The following is a 15496-nucleotide window of genomic DNA, read 5'->3' as shown; positions in this document are numbered from 1 at the left end:
TTCCCCGTGCCGACACAAAATTTGCCATCGGACCCCGTATCTCGATACCTTCAATTCAGTTGCTGTCGTCCCCAACAACCCACCACGACTTTGAACGCGAGATTTTAACTAGATGCCAAATTTCCTTCTCCCTCCCCCGGTGGTTTCGTAAAATCCCCGTGACCGATTGGGGGATGAAATGATCTTCAATCCCGTCGCTTTGCGGGCACCATCTTGTTGTTGTTCCCTTGCAGTCCCAGACACGCCGAGTCGTCACAGGTTACAAAGTCCCAGTGCAAAGCCACGTTCCCACCCGCTGGCCCCCACATCTCATTTAAAGCGCTGAGCGGGCGGAGACGGGCTGGACGGGGAACCGGGGTTGGGCGGGAGTTTTGGAGACCTCTCTTTGATTCCATCCATTTTCATTCCTTCATCAACGTGCCCACGACCGAGGGGAGCTCTTGTGTGTCATGCCACCATGCTGACAAGGTCAAGTTTGGGTGTTACAATCTTCCGGGGAAGGTCTGACGAGAATGACAATTTCTCAAGCGGCGGCCTCTCGCTTACATGCCTACCTACACTACACAGTAGGTACATGCCTGAGTTTGATGATCGGTGATAAGATAAAGAATAGGTATGATGTCTTCGTCGTTTTACATTCCATCCGTCCTCCTCTTCCACTTGTGGCTTATCAGTCGCCAGTCAAGCCAGCTCATCATCATGGCCCATCTGGACGGACGACCATCACACTACACTACCCTCTATGGAATTGATTACTCCCACAAAACGATCAATTGAACACCTAGTGACACGACCAAAAGAAAGCAAGGAAACGTAACTCGAACCCCCTCCATACAATCATAGCAGTCGGTTTACCAGATTTGAACCGGGGGCAATCTCACTTGACCGGCGAGAGAAGCCAGAGAGACACCCCAAGAAACAAATCAACCAACGAGAACCCCCGCTTTTCTAAATCTTGCCTGATCATCATCATTAAGATGGGAAGGATCCTGAAACAATTGTCGAGTTGGACAAGATGGAGACCCGCCATGCAGATTACTACTTAGTGAACTTTCAAAACCGATCGCTCGCCTCACACTGTACATAGTTTCGGTGTGAAGTGAATTTTGAGGTGGCCCCATTGACTTGTCAAGTGTAAGTTAAGTAAGTACACTAGTCTACTGTGTAGTGTAGGACTGTGTATGAGAACCACGCATTCAACACTCAGGTTCAGATCATGTGATACTGAGCCAGCCCCTCATCCTCCTTCTCCTCCTCCTCCTTCTCCTCCTCCCACCGTCAAGTAGGTAATCAATCCATCACGAAAGAGAGGGAGTGATTGGCGGGGATCACAAGGTTTAGTTCGTTGAGGGGGGTAAGTAAAGTAGCTTTGCTACTAGTCTAAGTAGTGGAAGTTGTACATAATATCAAAATTGGGGAAAGAACGAAACGTCGTCAAATCAATGTCTGCATGCTTGGCACCAAGCACAATTGGGACTTTCAGTTGATCACGACAATCACTCTCGGGATGGTCTAATCGCTTCTTTTCTTTTTCTGGATTGCCTTTTTCGTGAATTGATGACAGACAGAAATCTTCATGACACTTTTATCTTTGACCATCCACCGACCGACCGCGTCTCGATCGAACTTCTGCCGTCCTCTTCGTTCGAAGCAACTGACAATTACCCCAAATGCCGAAGCATCGCATATTATCACAGTCATTTATCATTCCCATCACGGCGCATCAGAACCAAGGAAAAGAAGAGGGATCTGAGATAAGAAGCGCTTTACAAAACGCCTCGTTGAATTTGATGGTATAACCGCGAAACTCGCTATGGATAAAAACCCCCAGGAAGCCATGACCCGCCAGATACCCCTTATGTAATATGCTGCAGCCAGACATGATACAAAACCAGACCCGAAAAAGAGATGCTAACAGAATGCGATGCTAAAATCTTCATATCCTCATCCTCGCGTCTTTCATCCATCAACTGGTCCCTCAACTAACCCAAACCCTTAAACCACCCTCCTCTCCGTAATAGCCTCACCAACCGGCACCCCACTCACGAAGCCCCCGTTACCCCCACCAAGCTGATAGACCTTTGTACCCCTCAGCCACGTCTCCCGCACGCGGCCCTTGAACTGGTGTCCCTCCCACGGACTGCACTTGTTCTTCCACTTCATATCGCCCGCCCGCAACACCCACTCCTCCTCATCGTCGAAAACGCAAACGTCGCCGTCCATGCCGACCTTGAGCCCGCCCTTGCGGTGTGACAAGCCAACCTGCTTGGCCGTGGCCTGGCAGCATAGCCGGACAACGTCGACAATCGACAACGGAGCGCCCCGGGTGGTGGCAGTGGTGTGGAGGATAGGCAGGCCGAGACCGACGGAGGAAATGCCGCCCCAGGCGGCGAAGAAGTCGCCCTGGCCCTGGGGTCCGGCAGCGGCGTCTTGCTGGACGTAGGACAGCTCGGCGGCGTGCTCGTGGTTACCGCAGCAGTCGGTCTTATTGGTGTTCTGCTCCTCCAGGTCCTCGGGGAGAGTGACGTCGATGCCAGAGTCGGTGAAGCGGAGGCTGGGGCGACGGAGCAAGGCGCCGTTCTGCTCGTCGAATTCGGGCTGGACGGACAGGTGGTCGGGCAGCAGCTTGAGCTCGGGGGTGCAGGGGCTGTGGTCGGACACAACGGTGCGGATGCAGCTGTCGTCGCCGGCGGTGAGCTCGGCCCAGAGCTTGTCCTGGTTGGACTGCTCGCGGATGGGCGGGCAGCACTTGTGGCGGGTGTCGCCGTCCTCGATGTTGTCCGAGGCCAGGCCGAGGTAGTGGAAGCACGTCTCGGCGGTAATGTTGACGCCACGGGCGCGGGCGTTGCGCAGGATCGGGATCGCCTCGGTCGCCGACAGGTGGACGATGTGCAAGTGCAGCTGAGGCGCAAGGCCGGCCATGGAGAGGATCTCCTCGATGGCGTAGGTCTCGAAGGCGGGCGGGCGCGACTCGAGGAAGGTGGAGTAGCTGGTGAGCTCGCCCTTGGGGGCCAGGGGCGGCTCGGAACGGGTGACGCCGTCGCCGACCGAGTCAGTGATGGGCGGGAGCATCTCGGCGTGGAACATGAGGGTCGTCGGGGTGTCCTTGAGAGTGGTCATGGCGAGGGCAATGTCGCTTGAGGAGACGGCGGGGAACTCGTCGACTCCGGACTCGATAAGGAATCCCTTGAAGCCACGGACACCGGCCTCAACGAGGGGGAGCAGCTGGTCGGCGTTGCCGGGAATGACACCGCCATAGAAGCCAACATCGACCCAGCATTGACCCTGAGCAGCAGCAAGTTTTACCTTGAAGCCTTCGAGTGTGGTGGTGGGAGGAATGGCGTTCAATGGCATGTCGATGACGGTAGTGACGCCGCCCGAGGCAGCGGCCCTCGTGCCAGTTGCGAAGCCTTCCCATTCTGTACGGCCGGGCTCGTTGAGGTGGACGTGGGCGTCTACGAGGCCAGGGAGTATGAGCTTGTTGCCATAGTCCACATATGTGCTCGACGCGGGGAACGCTTCTTTCGACAGGACGGTTGGGGCTACGAAGACGATCTTGCCGGTGGTGGAGGAGATGGCGATGGTAGCGGGTGTGAGGAGGAGCGAGTCGTCGGGCTGAGTGAGAACGGCCCTGTTGGAGACGAGTACGACAAGCGGCTCAGCTGCCGCGTCCGGGAGGAAGGCTAATACCGTCATTGTTGCGCGTTATATGTTGTGGGCGTGGTTTGAATTTGGCTAGGGCGCTCCCTCTGTGAAAACCGACAAGGCCGCGAGTTCTAGGAGAGGGAGAGGAAGCAAAAGCCAAAGGGAGAATGAGAGTGTTCTCGTATTCCTCTTCTTGCTTGGCTTGTGGTAGAAGCTCGCGAGCTCACAACACAAATGTTCACCGGGATCCAGGGATAAGACGTATATTCACCAGGATGCGGGAGCTTATCTGTGTTCGGACTTTATCCTGTGGCTGTGTGTGTGTGTGTGTGGAAGGGGGTGTGCCGTGCCGGTGTAAGTTGTTGGTTGATAAGAGGCGGGATACGATATGTAAGACGCCGTTACGGTAAACAATAAAAGATCGAGTAAAGCTGATAAGAGATTCGGCTGTTTGTGTTATATTTCAAACAAAGAAAGGGGGGGTATTGTGTAGTTTCTAGTAGGCACAAGATAGTAGGTTTACCTAGAACAAAAGATGGGAAGAAAAAGAAGAAGAGGTGAGAAGGGACGGGTTCTCGAGATAAAGAAAGGGTCCGATAGTAATATCCATGGTGATGGAAAGCCCTTGTAAAGTGCCGTTTGCCGCGAGGAGACTCCACCGCCCTACTGGGACTGCGTTGACCTCCCGAGCTGGACGGACCGATCGAGGCATCGTGAATGTGTGGGTATGGGGTCAAGGATCGTGAGGCTCCGTTCCGCGCCGTGAGGGAAAAAAAAAAAGCGAGCTCCACCGAGTCAGCTAGCGTTTCGAGACCTTTTTCTTCCCCATATGCTGCCCCATGCTTCCCGAGGGTCCGTTCGGGTGGTCCGTATGGAGGCGCACTTGAGCCTCCATCCCTCACCCAAAGGATCTCGAGACGTCTTCCCCAGAAATCACAGTTATCAACAAGCGAGCCATTAGCATGGTGGTGATGGTGGTGATGACAAGGCGTTACCGGTAGAGGTTGATCGTTCCCCATCCATCCATCTCCATCCATCATACCCACCCACACATAAAAGACGATAAGACTACTACATCATCGGCCGGCGCTCCTTTCCCCAGAAAGTTGAGATGAAGCTGTCACACGCTCTCCCGCTTGGTTTCGGTCAGGGGTGCCGCGCGTAGTGCCAACATGGAGATAAGAGAGAGAAGCACGTAGGGTAGAGAGGTAGATCCCGGGCCGCTTGGCTGTGGGAGAAATTCACCTCGGCTGGGATATAATTTGTTAGCGTTGTGTTTTTTCAAGGTGGCAAGCAACCTTGATCTGAAAGGCACATGGAAAAGCCGGTCCGTCATCGGCCCGCCTTATGTTTCTTGAAGTGCTACCATACTTAGGGAGCTAGCAGATTATATCCCGTACCATGTAGAGATGTACCGATTGCTGATCAGGTTGAAGTTTAAGAGGACGGAGGGAGATAACAGGAGAATACCATTTGATCCCATCCTATCAGATCGGACCGTGACACTGAACACCCAATTGGCCGAATTCTTTCCTTACCAAGAGCTTCAGTTGTATGTACGCAGTAGATGGCGGACTGATAGGGAACATATCGGAAGGGAAAGGGACATGGAATTGGAAGGCGAATATGGAATGGAAGGACGGGAGTGGAAGGAGAGAGAGACAAGAGACAATCGACAGAAACCTCGATTCTGTCTTGCAGTTATCGGCGGCCGTTAATTGGTGCGCGCTGCAACAGTCCGCAGTTTTCCCATTTGCGGCTGCTGCCCGGTTTGTTAGTCGGAAGCAGCCGCTGTCCGATGCAAACACACCCCACCAGATAAGGTTCCAGACACGCCCCCCACTGGCAAAGGAAGATTGTCCAATCATGAGAACGACTGAAAAAGTAGGGCAATGGTAAGGAAGTGGTTTTGCAGGCCAGGGTCCAGATGGAGAAAGTCACCGCCTGCCACTCCATGCCACAGTGGATCGCAACAATCATCACTTGATAGCAGCTGAGTGAGTGTCAATTGCAGTGCAGTGTGAGGACGGGATCTGAGTGTTTCTGTTTCAACTGACTGCGTCACTGATGATAAGGAAATCAACATGACGACAACGGTAGAGCCTCCCTGCTGCTTAATACGACAATTCCCAGACATCACAGCCAAGCTCTATCTCAGCGAAAAACAAAGTGTCGCGGGAATGTTGATGCAGGACTCGTATCGGTGAGAAAATACATACTCTCTCGTCGAGATTCCGGATTTAGGAGGCAAACCCGAGGTTATTCAGTGACCTGACCGACCCAACCTACCATGGCTTGCATGGCTTGCATGGCTGGCATGACACCGTCAGTCAGTCGTTGTGTAAAATCAGAGTGAAGAAGAGCGGAACCTTCTGGCGGATAAGAAAGTGAGTTTTGATCGAGTAACAATCGAGTACTAATCGAGTAAATATCGAGTAACACTTTCCCACCCACTGCTTTCTGATTCGTCCAGACCACTCAACGTTCCTTCGTCGTTGTCGGAGATGTCTTCATGGTCTTTTGGTTTCCGCCGGCGTCGCTCGAATGGATGTCGGCATGGATCCTCAATGGTGACTGCAACGGCAAGTGCAGCTGCAGCAGGACCATGCATCGCTGTACAGAGTGTACACAGCAAGAGCGACTTTAGCTTCACGCCGAAACACACAACCAACGCAAGGGGCGCACCTGCAACTTGTACATATCCAATTCTTATATAATTATTGCATATGTACTTGGTTCAATGTGGTGGATATTGTGTCCTGACCCGGTCGAGTCCAGTGATCCCCCCGCCACCCACAATCCACATTGTCCTCGACCGACGGACTCCCAAAACCGCGCCAACACCAAAGACGCATCACGCTTACTTGACCCGCGAGAAGCCGGGCTTCGGGTACGCCGTTAGTTAGGCGAAAAGAGCTTGACCGACTCGACTATTCTGTCCCAGCTCATTTGGTCTCCCGTTCTCAAAATAGAGCCCACCACCGACTGTTCAGTCATGACATTCATTGATCGATGAACAGGAGGACAACAAACCCGAACCGAACCGAGCTGAACCCATCACCACGTCGGTGAGAATCCAAAGGGTCTGGAAGCCCAGGAGACATCCCCGATGCATGCTTGGCAAGTTAAGCTTTGATCGCCGTCTCCTGCTCCTTTCCTTCGAAGCTTCGACCATGCCATGCTGTCCGTGCTCAGCTTTGACAGAGACAGGACTGCATGGACAATGCGTTCGGTTCCTTCGCGATGGCGATGACGAAAGCAAAGAACTCCCCGACAAAAAACCAACCTAGCGAACGGACGGCCCGATGTGGACGCTCAACGGATTACCCGAGACCATTGCTGTCCCCCTGAAGGAATGCCGAAACCGAAACATCCAGACCATGAGAGGCTTGAAAGACCGCGAAGTCGGGGTGTTTCTGTTACATAACGGCATTCGAGGATAACTGTCGATCTTTGGCGGTTCCTGCATATCACTATTCGCTACAAAGGTACCTGGCCACAAGTACAGTGCACTGCTGTACACTCTAGTCTGAGAACACTTTGCGTTTTCCCGAACAAGCGAAGCTGAGCTGCTGAAGATGCTGGATGCCATGTGTCGAGCTGGCATTTGACACACACGCACATACGAACTGAGAGGGATCATCTTGGGTCCGGGTCGAAGGTCGGACCAAGCGGCCAAGAGCTTTTTTTGACTTTTATGTTCTCTTCACCTCCTTCCCCCCCTAGACCTAATGCTTTGTCTGTCGAGTTTTGTGCTTTAAAGAGGAGGAGACCGGCTGCTGCTGCTGTTCGTAAGCTTCCTCAATGACATTGTATCGGCAAGTTGCTGGATAAAAGCCGTGGTGATGACGATGCTGTCAGGTTGACATGTACCAAGTGCGCGCGCCCAAAGCTTGTTATCACCTCAAGCAAGACGTTGTGGGGCAACTGACATGTCAAGCTTGTCCGTGATGCTCAACACGTTTCGACCTTGACCTCGTCATCTTCCTCGTGCGAGGCTTTCGGGAATGGACAGGGACTAGTGTCTTGATGCTACTCCAAACGTGGGACTTCAGACATCGGACGAACCAGTATCTTGGCGTGTCGTTGGTGTCACGGAGAAAAGGGTCGAAACCGTGACGGCTGTGGCAAGGACAAGGGCCATCTGAGATATCTTTGGTTTGGTATGTGAAACGGTTCTGCTGCTGCTCATCATCAGTATCGTACTCGAGGTTGTCGAAGGACTCGAAACAGTCGTCTTCAGTGTCAAGAATTGCGTCATTGCCGTTGCCCTATGCTCTTGTTAGCAGCGCTGTTGTCCTTTTTCTTTCCACTCTTGTTTCTATTTGTTCTTGTCGTTCCATCCAACGCAACAAGAACACACTATCAAAGGCTTGGCCATCCCAAGCCCTCCAAATCCCAGCGACAGCGACAAGAAAAACCCACCCTCTTAGAGAGAGGAGGAGGAGGGTAGGTCGGCGCTGGTGGACGGATAGTGGCTTTTGGATCTGACGACGGGAATTCCATCGCCTTTGTAAGCAATGGGCAGTGTTGCTAAGAATCGGCTTCACGTCCTCGTCGTCGCTGCTGATGTCGATGACCTCGCCAATGGGCCGCTGCTGGGAATAGTCACAAAGTCCGGCACTAGGAGCCGGGCGTGTAGCGACTAAGAAGAGTGACCTGGTAGAACGATATGTCGAGGTTAGTGTACTTGTAAGTGGACGCGTTACTTTGTGCTTCCTTTTGGCTCGGTCAGCATAAGGCCAGCTAATGTCCAGCTCGTTCTGCTCTCACAGGACTTGCAACAAAGCCGGCGAGCACGGGCTTGAGAGACCCGTCACCATCTACCTCCAGGCTACCCGGAACTCAGATGCAATTTTGGCGGTTCCGAACTCTGGAATTCATTGAATGGTCTGGAGAAAGCGTTCACTGGATGATGGGGAAACGTTGTGAGCGCTGGTTTCCTCCATACTTCTCTCCTCCTCTCCATCACTATGGTCGCCGCAGACTTTGCGCTGGCCTGATTGCTCAACCACCTCTGGCCCGCAATCCCAACCAAACCAGAGGCCTCAGTCTTGGCAACAAGCGACTGGAATAACTTGAGCAAATGGAAAATATCAGCTTGGTACCATCAACACCATCAATCAATGCTCATTGCGTCAGCCATGACTCCCATCGCAAGCGGGAGGATTACGACCAACATTGGCAGTAGTCACAGCAAACATGTGTGCCGTGAGCAAGTGGTAACATCACGAATATTTGGAAGTGTCCTTCCCCCCTATCCACATGACTGACTTCATCAATATTCCTGCCTTGCACCATCTGTCGCCTCCGCCGTCTCTTCCTGTCAAAGTCTACAACGATTATATAAATGCGCACTTTATGCGCACTTGATTACCACCACATGCCTACCCCTTCTTAGCTCGAAATCGATCGGACCCCTTTCTGCTCGAGCCGCTTCACACAAAATCATTTGGATGGCGTTCATTATCCTCTGCAAGGGTTCTAAGTTCTCGTGGCCCGATCTCAATCGTTAACTCCCTGGTATTGGAATCGCATGTTGTTGATGAGAGTTGCTAAGTATGAGTCCATATCCACGCCGCTTCTCCGCAAGGATCGTCAGAGACTATATTATGGGTCGGTGTTCTAGGTGCTGGCGATGTTATGGTAACACTCAACTATTTCAAGCGTGACAGTAATACTCTTCTTCAAGTTTTGAGATACACTCCTTCCATTGTTGGTGAAGTTGATCTTCTCATGTCCTGTTCCTGATATGTCTACTTATTTGCTAAATGCGTTTCTGTTCCTACAGCCTACTACAAGACCAGCTTCTTATTTCGAACCCTCATGTGTGCACAAGTGATGCTCTCAAAATACTGAATGGGTATATACATGGCTTTATTATGACCGGGACGAGAAGTAGCTGCGTACTCGGGTTGACGATAGAGAGAACTCCCTGCCTTAAGCTACTCTCGCGCTCTTTTCATTGCAAGACAAGTGGGAGCCCACGAAGCTTCTGTAGAGGACTTCAGCGCACGGAAAGAGGGCTACCGAAAGGCCCTGGATGCCACAGACTCCGCCTTTTTGTATGTGAAACCTGCAGCAGAATCTCATCGCTATTTTATCGCTGAGGTCGCAGAACTCGGCCTGTTGCGCCCGGAGCAGAAGCTGGAGGAGAATCAGAGCTCGATCGTGGAGAACAACTGGAGCTTGTTATTCCGATGAACTGAGTAGCTGCGTTGGGCTGTCTCTTAGTACTGAAGCTTTCCGCCAACAACTTTACGTTACAAAATGTTTGTGTGCACAAGTGTTGCACGCAAAAATGCTTGCCAGCTTTGCCACTATTCGAAGTGACAAGTGGTACCTGGCTACGGCCCCTGATCGGAAAGACGTGGATCTTGACCAACTTCATCATGCTGTTTCCCTAGAATGATGCAATGATTAATCTTCTAACTATTTCCTTCAGAGGTTTCCAAAACCTTGCAGGAAGCCACCTTCGCCCAGCTCGTGCTCTCTCCGGCCAAGAGAAGCAGATCGCTGACACTGACGACAAGACATGGACTAGGGAATAGAACACTGGAGATGTAGTGGTTGGAGCTCTTCTATACCTTGAGATGCCGATATAAAACTGGACGCTGGATCGCCACTACAAGATGTTCAGAGCCAACGGAAAGGGGACTCGCACATCTATGGTCCACACAACACCAGTTCCTTATCAGCAGAATCAAGGGCATGGACAATCCCATCAACTTGATTACCATATCATTGGCAAATGATTTCAGGTCTTGATATCTAACATATATAGATAGACGCGAGGTACGCTGGCAGGATCGACACCGACAATGAAAATGCGGAGCTATGCGCGGTCTCGAAGCTGGATGCTGACCTCAACAACATATCTCAGAACCGCAACCTTCTTCGGATGGGAAGAAAGCAAGGACCATGGAAGCATTCACCCCTCGAAGGGACACTCATTTCCTCGAAGGTAGAACAAGGTTTGATTCTCCACGTATCCAAGGTTTCAGGCTTGACAGCTAACCCAGTGAAGGGATCATTATCTCTCGTAGTATAATGGACATCGTTCTCCGTTGCCCTCTCGCACCATTTTTGCCTTCTTGTTTTTCTACTGCTATCATATACATCCATGGTTATCTAGATTGCGAACACACATTTGCAACCGGACACCTTGCGTACCCCAAGACTCTTCAACACCTTCAACGGTATCTCTACACGCATCTACCAGGCACTTTTTACGTCAATACACTGACGAGTGTTCACCTCTTCTCACCGCGCCCCATAGGTAAAGACTCCCTACAATACTTATCTGCCTACACGGTTGGTAACGGGTAATGTCTAATGTATTTATTCCTAGGCACCACGTCCGGCCATGAATCATCTGGATTCTCCACCACACATCCACGGCTGGCATCGAAATAACCACCGATCTCGGGATGGACGTAGGACTCGCAGAGAGCTACGCGCTTGTCCAGCGGTCACACGCCGACATCTGGACTTCTTTATTGCACTGTATGAAAACACTGTTTGGGTTCAAGATGTCGATATCGAGCGGGAACTTTCATCGGACACCGGAAGGAACGACAACTCTCCAGAAGACGAGCAAGCAGTAATTCCTAACGAACTAGAGCAGACGGAATGGCCCTATAGCTCCACAATGGGGAAGATGATTGTGGACATATCTCCTTTAACTCCGAGTTCCACCGGGGCTTCCACTACGACCCAGCCTAAGTCCATCACACCGGCCAAAACCGACATGAGCGGCCATCTCGCACGAGACCAGCGCCAGAGTGCTCACGACGAGATCATGGCCATCATGACGAGGAAACTTGACATCAAGACCCATGAGATTCGAACCAAGAATAGTACTCCTCTTACCATCACGGATAGTACCCCTCCTACTCCAACTTCTGGTACTACGACTCAACCCGCATCCGAACCGGCGGGAGAGTCTGGGCAGACGGAGTATAGGCCAGAACTGATGTCACTGTTGGACTGGTTCATGAAGAATAAGGAGGAAATAGGGAACAAAAATGTCCCTGGGGGAAGTAGAGGGAGTGGTTAGCAGACATGGAAACGCCAAGTACCTCTAACCAACCGTCAGCGGTGCGGTACTCTGTTTAGAAGGTTGATGGTCGAATAGGGGTTCTGGGTGCGACAGTGGCCAACTGGCGAGAGTTGGCTTCTTGCTGGCTCCAAAGGCGGCGTGGTCTCATCTTAGAAGTTAGAGCTGCCCTGGTGCGGGTTTAGTGGCTCGGTTGGAGGAGAGGGGGATGTACGGGAGTGTCGCAGGCATGGTTGAGCTGTAGGCATCGAGATGAGGAATAATAAAGTTGACTGAATCTCGAAGATACCTGCATCCACGAGGTACCCTTGCATACCTATGTTGTGACGTAGGTACATCTACACAAATGATGAACAGGTTCCTCGAGTTGAAGGAATGAATAAGTGCCAGATGACCTAGTATCATAACAGAATAGTCGAAGACCGACTCGGGGTCATCAAGGTACGCCCGTAGAAGTAGGTACGTGGTTCTCAGACATTTGCCTACTTCGTAAAGATGGATTTAGACTCAGACAAGTGCAGCACATTGTTTACTTTGTTATCGGCTTGATGTTTCTGTAATAATTTTGTCGTCCGAAAATGGAAATTGTTGCCGGGGGCCTCGGTCCAGGCTTAGGTTGTCGTGGGTGGTCCGGCAGAAAGAGTGGGGCCCCGTAAGAGGCCTAGCATAGCGGGCCACTAGCACGAACGCGAAGACGGGACAGCTGATGATGTCCTCCTTGCCCCTGTCGCTGTTGCCCTGTTGTTCACTGCGCCCCCCAAGCAAGCAACGACACTACCATACACTACAACCTCACCTCCTCCACAACACTGAACCTCGGCCCAATTCCGACAACACCTAAACCTGGGGAATTGTCTTTCTAGAACTCCGCAACCCATCATCGAAGATATCTTCATCGCACATCCAACCGAGAAGAGGTCTAGGTATTTGAACGGAGTTCCAGAGCCCCTTGTCCTTCAGCGCCCATATTTGGCAAGTTAAGCGAGGCCCTCTGTGAAACAAAAGGGAATTAGGGAAACCGATCCAAGCTGAACAATTATTACTGGACATCTTCCCATACGCCAATCACTAAAATACAACTACCTACCTAGTAAACGCCGTTTACCAGCCACCTGAGATATACCTACCTACCTAGGTAACTTTATCTCAACCTCACCTCTTTTTTTTTTTCCCATTCAATACAACACCCCCTTTCATTTCCTTCACCAAACAGTAACAGACACACACAGAAACCGCCAATATGTTCCACCACACCCACGGCTACAAATCCCACTCCCTCCAACTGGAGCTTGTCCACCGCCCCTCGGGCCCCATCATCCCCGGCCACACCTTCCGCGTGAGCGCCGTCCCGGCCCCTGTCCCTTCCGACCTCAACGAAGGCGACCTCCTCCTCGAGACTCTGTACATCTCGCTAGACCCCGCCATGCGCGGCTGGCTCGACGACGTGCGCTCCTACGTGCCCCCCGTGCAGATCGGCGAAGTGATGCGCGCCTTTTGCATCTGCCGCGTCTTGGCCTCGCGCAGTCCCAAGGCCGCGGCGGGGGACATTGTCACGGCCATGAACGGGATCCGCGAGATTGGGATCCTCAGTGACAGGCATATCGAGAAGCCGGCGTTTTTGCCGCCCGGGGGAAAGACGACGGATCTGTTGGGTGTGCTGGGCATGACGGGGCTGACGGCGTATTTCGGCATGATGAAGATTGGGAATGTGAAGAGGGGGGATACGGTGGTGGTGAGCGCGGCGGCCGGGGCGACGGGGTCGGTGGCGGTGCAGATTGCGAGGATCCAGGGCGCCAAGAGGGTGGTGGGCACGGCGGGCAGTGATGAGAAGTGCAGGTGGTTGGTGGAGGAGGGAGGTGCGGATGTGGCGCTCAATTACAAAGATCCAGAGTTTCGGAGAAAGTTCAAGGAGGCGACGCCGGACTTTGTGGATGTTTATTTTGACAATGGTGAGTTTCCCACTTGGAGTAATGTGGGAGTGTCTGGTGTTTGTGGGGAAAAGGGGTTGGTCCATTTGGGTGGGAGGACATGGTCATGGAGTGGATAGATTTGACGAGATGGGCACGATGAATGGGGACGATGTGTGAATACGGCTAACACGACATGATCAAATCAGTCGGCGGCGAGCAACTTAATATGGCGTTGGCTCGGGCCAATAGAGGCGCTCGGTTCGTCATGTGCGGTGGTATCAGTCAGTACAACGCCGAGCACAAGCAAGGGCCAAAGGTGGGTGGCTTTCATCTTCTCGGGACGATAAGCGCCATGGAGTGCTCTACTGACAAGTTCCAGAACATCAACAACGTCATCACCATGAGAATCAGAATGGAAGGATTCATCGTCTTCGACTACAAAGATGAGTACCCAACCGCTCTCGGTCAGCTCGCCCAGTGGCTGGCTGAAGGTAAGCTGAAGAGAAAGGAGACCATCCTCAAGGGAGGCGTCAGAGTTGCGGATGAAGGCATGGTTCAGCTGTATAAGGGTGGTAACATTGGTAAGTGTCACTCTTTCTCTTCAGGCTCTGGTTGTATCAACGTTCTTTTCACTGACAGCGGAATGTTCGAAACACAGGTAAATTATTAATCGAGGTCAAGAACCCGGACGAGGAGCGACAATCAAGGCTCTAGATGGTAACCTAGTTCGTGGCGTGTTCGGTTGTAAAACTAATGAATGAAAGTACAGGCGGGGGTCCAATATTCAACAGCTATGTGTTCTTTTTTCCATCTTATATCAAGAGAAGTGTCAACCATGTTTGGGACCAGAAGCTTAGGTTCCCCAGATAGTCGTGTGTATGTGTGCTAGTTACATGACGTTGACCCGAAGTACCACCCAGCAGAGATTTCCTAGACCCTCGCCCTCTCATGTGTATGAATCGAAGTCCGAGCTTTCGTCGTCAGAATACCCAGCAGTTTCACGCAGATCGCGCAAAGTTGCCTGGCTCGGCTTCCAGTAAATCTTGAGCGCAGGGGTAGTCGCGGAATTGGTGAAAGAATCGCGGAACCGCCCCCAGTTCCACTCCTCGAGCCGGACACAATTGAGATTTCCATATTGACCCGACCCCAATTGAGTACGATGCCTTACGTAAAACACCAACTCTCGGGGTCGGGCAAGAAAGCCAATTTTTTGGCAAGCCATCACCTTGAACTCTTCAAAGCTCTCAGGCCTGGAAATTCTAAAGATTCTAGTATCACGATATGGCCTATGAAGCCGTACCGAGATAAACCCGGTCTGAGACGGCGTCCGGCGCCTGGTCGCGGAACTCCCATATGCCCCGAGGGCATACAACGGAAGGGCGTGGTTGTTCGAGTTGTCCGACATCTTTGAGGCGTCGAGGTTGACCGTGACTTATATTGGCAGTAGACGAGCACCTTGAGGTACTTCGTTACTTGCTATGGTATGGAACATGGGTCAGAGTCCGATGTCATGGAGTGGTGGGGATTTTGAAGTATGCGTTTTACTCACGAGGTTTTGATGGAGGTATACCGCCGCTGCTATTTCTGGCTCGGATCACGAGAACGGTACTCTTGCCTTGTAGAGGTAGTTTGGACTCGAGTTGGATGGTGCCTGCCAAAGTTTCTCTGGTGGAAGAACAAATGGATGGTGGGAGTGGTGGTTGAGAGTGATGACGAGAAAGAAGGACTGAGGGGAGATTTATAGGGAAAGATGGTCGAGCACTTTGGGGCTCAACAGGCCATGATCACAGCGGACACCCGGTTGAGGTACTCATTGCATTGCATGGCCATATTTTTATTATTATTTTTATATGGATGTCCGGACGAAGCATTCTCACACTTC

General features: G+C 51.9%; 5 protein-coding genes across 5 annotated transcripts; 3 read left to right on the top strand and 2 right to left on the bottom strand.

Annotated features, from left to right (window-relative positions):
* Window positions 1-1748: 1748 nt before the first annotated feature.
* On the bottom strand, window positions 1749-4402 carry aln-1 (allantoinase-1). Its single transcript, XM_954847.2, has one exon. The coding sequence runs from the start codon at window positions 3694-3696 to the stop codon at window positions 1996-1998; it is 1701 nt and encodes a 566-aa protein (XP_959940.1). The 5' UTR covers window positions 3697-4402; the 3' UTR covers window positions 1749-1995.
* Window positions 4403-7379: 2977 nt separating this feature from the next.
* Window positions 7380-8294, top strand: NCU02297 (hypothetical protein; the record flags this gene model as incomplete). Its single annotated transcript, XM_954848.2, has 2 exons — window positions 7380-8094; window positions 8174-8294. Exons 1-2 carry the CDS (start codon window positions 7919-7921, stop codon window positions 8292-8294), a joined length of 297 nt encoding a protein of 98 aa, XP_959941.1. The 5' UTR covers window positions 7380-7918.
* Window positions 8295-11296: 3002 nt separating this feature from the next.
* On the top strand, window positions 11297-11704 carry NCU02298 (hypothetical protein; the record flags this gene model as incomplete). Its single annotated transcript, XM_954849.1, has 1 exon — window positions 11297-11704. The coding sequence occupies one exon, from the start codon at window positions 11297-11299 to the stop codon at window positions 11702-11704; it is 408 nt and encodes a 135-aa protein (XP_959942.1).
* An 821-nt stretch (window positions 11705-12525) lies between these two features.
* On the top strand, window positions 12526-14598 carry NCU02299 (NADP-dependent leukotriene B4 12-hydroxydehydrogenase). Its single transcript, XM_954850.3, has 4 exons — window positions 12526-13653; window positions 13821-13930; window positions 13994-14195; window positions 14273-14598. The coding sequence occupies exons 1-4, from the start codon at window positions 12945-12947 to the stop codon at window positions 14326-14328; spliced, it is 1077 nt and encodes a 358-aa protein (XP_959943.2). The 5' UTR covers window positions 12526-12944; the 3' UTR covers window positions 14329-14598.
* NCU02300 (hypothetical protein) lies at window positions 14561-15019 on the bottom strand (the record flags this gene model as incomplete). Its single annotated transcript, XM_954851.1, has 1 exon — window positions 14561-15019. One exon carries the CDS (start codon window positions 15017-15019, stop codon window positions 14561-14563), a length of 459 nt encoding a protein of 152 aa, XP_959944.1.
* Between the last annotated feature and the right edge of the window lie 477 nt (window positions 15020-15496).

This window comes from Neurospora crassa, linkage group VII (assembly GCF_000182925.2).
Source record: "Neurospora crassa OR74A linkage group VII, whole genome shotgun sequence".
Lineage (NCBI taxonomy): Eukaryota > Fungi > Ascomycota > Sordariomycetes > Sordariales > Sordariaceae > Neurospora > Neurospora crassa.
This window is presented reverse-complemented; position numbering and strand designations above follow the sequence as displayed.

Coding starts and splice junctions, on each gene's coding strand:
- aln-1 (XM_954847.2), bottom strand. CDS start 3,696: ATGACGGTATTAGCCTTCCTCCCGGACGCGGCAGCTGAGCCGCTTGTC.
- NCU02299 (XM_954850.3), top strand. CDS start 12,945: ATGTTCCACCACACCCACGGCTACAAATCCCACTCCCTCCAACTGGAG. Junction 13,654..13,820: donor GGATGTTTATTTTGACAATG/GTGAGTTTCCCA, acceptor TGATCAAATCAG/TCGGCGGCGAGCAACTTAAT. Junction 14,196..14,272: donor GTATAAGGGTGGTAACATTG/GTAAGTGTCACT, acceptor TTCGAAACACAG/GTAAATTATTAATCGAGGTC.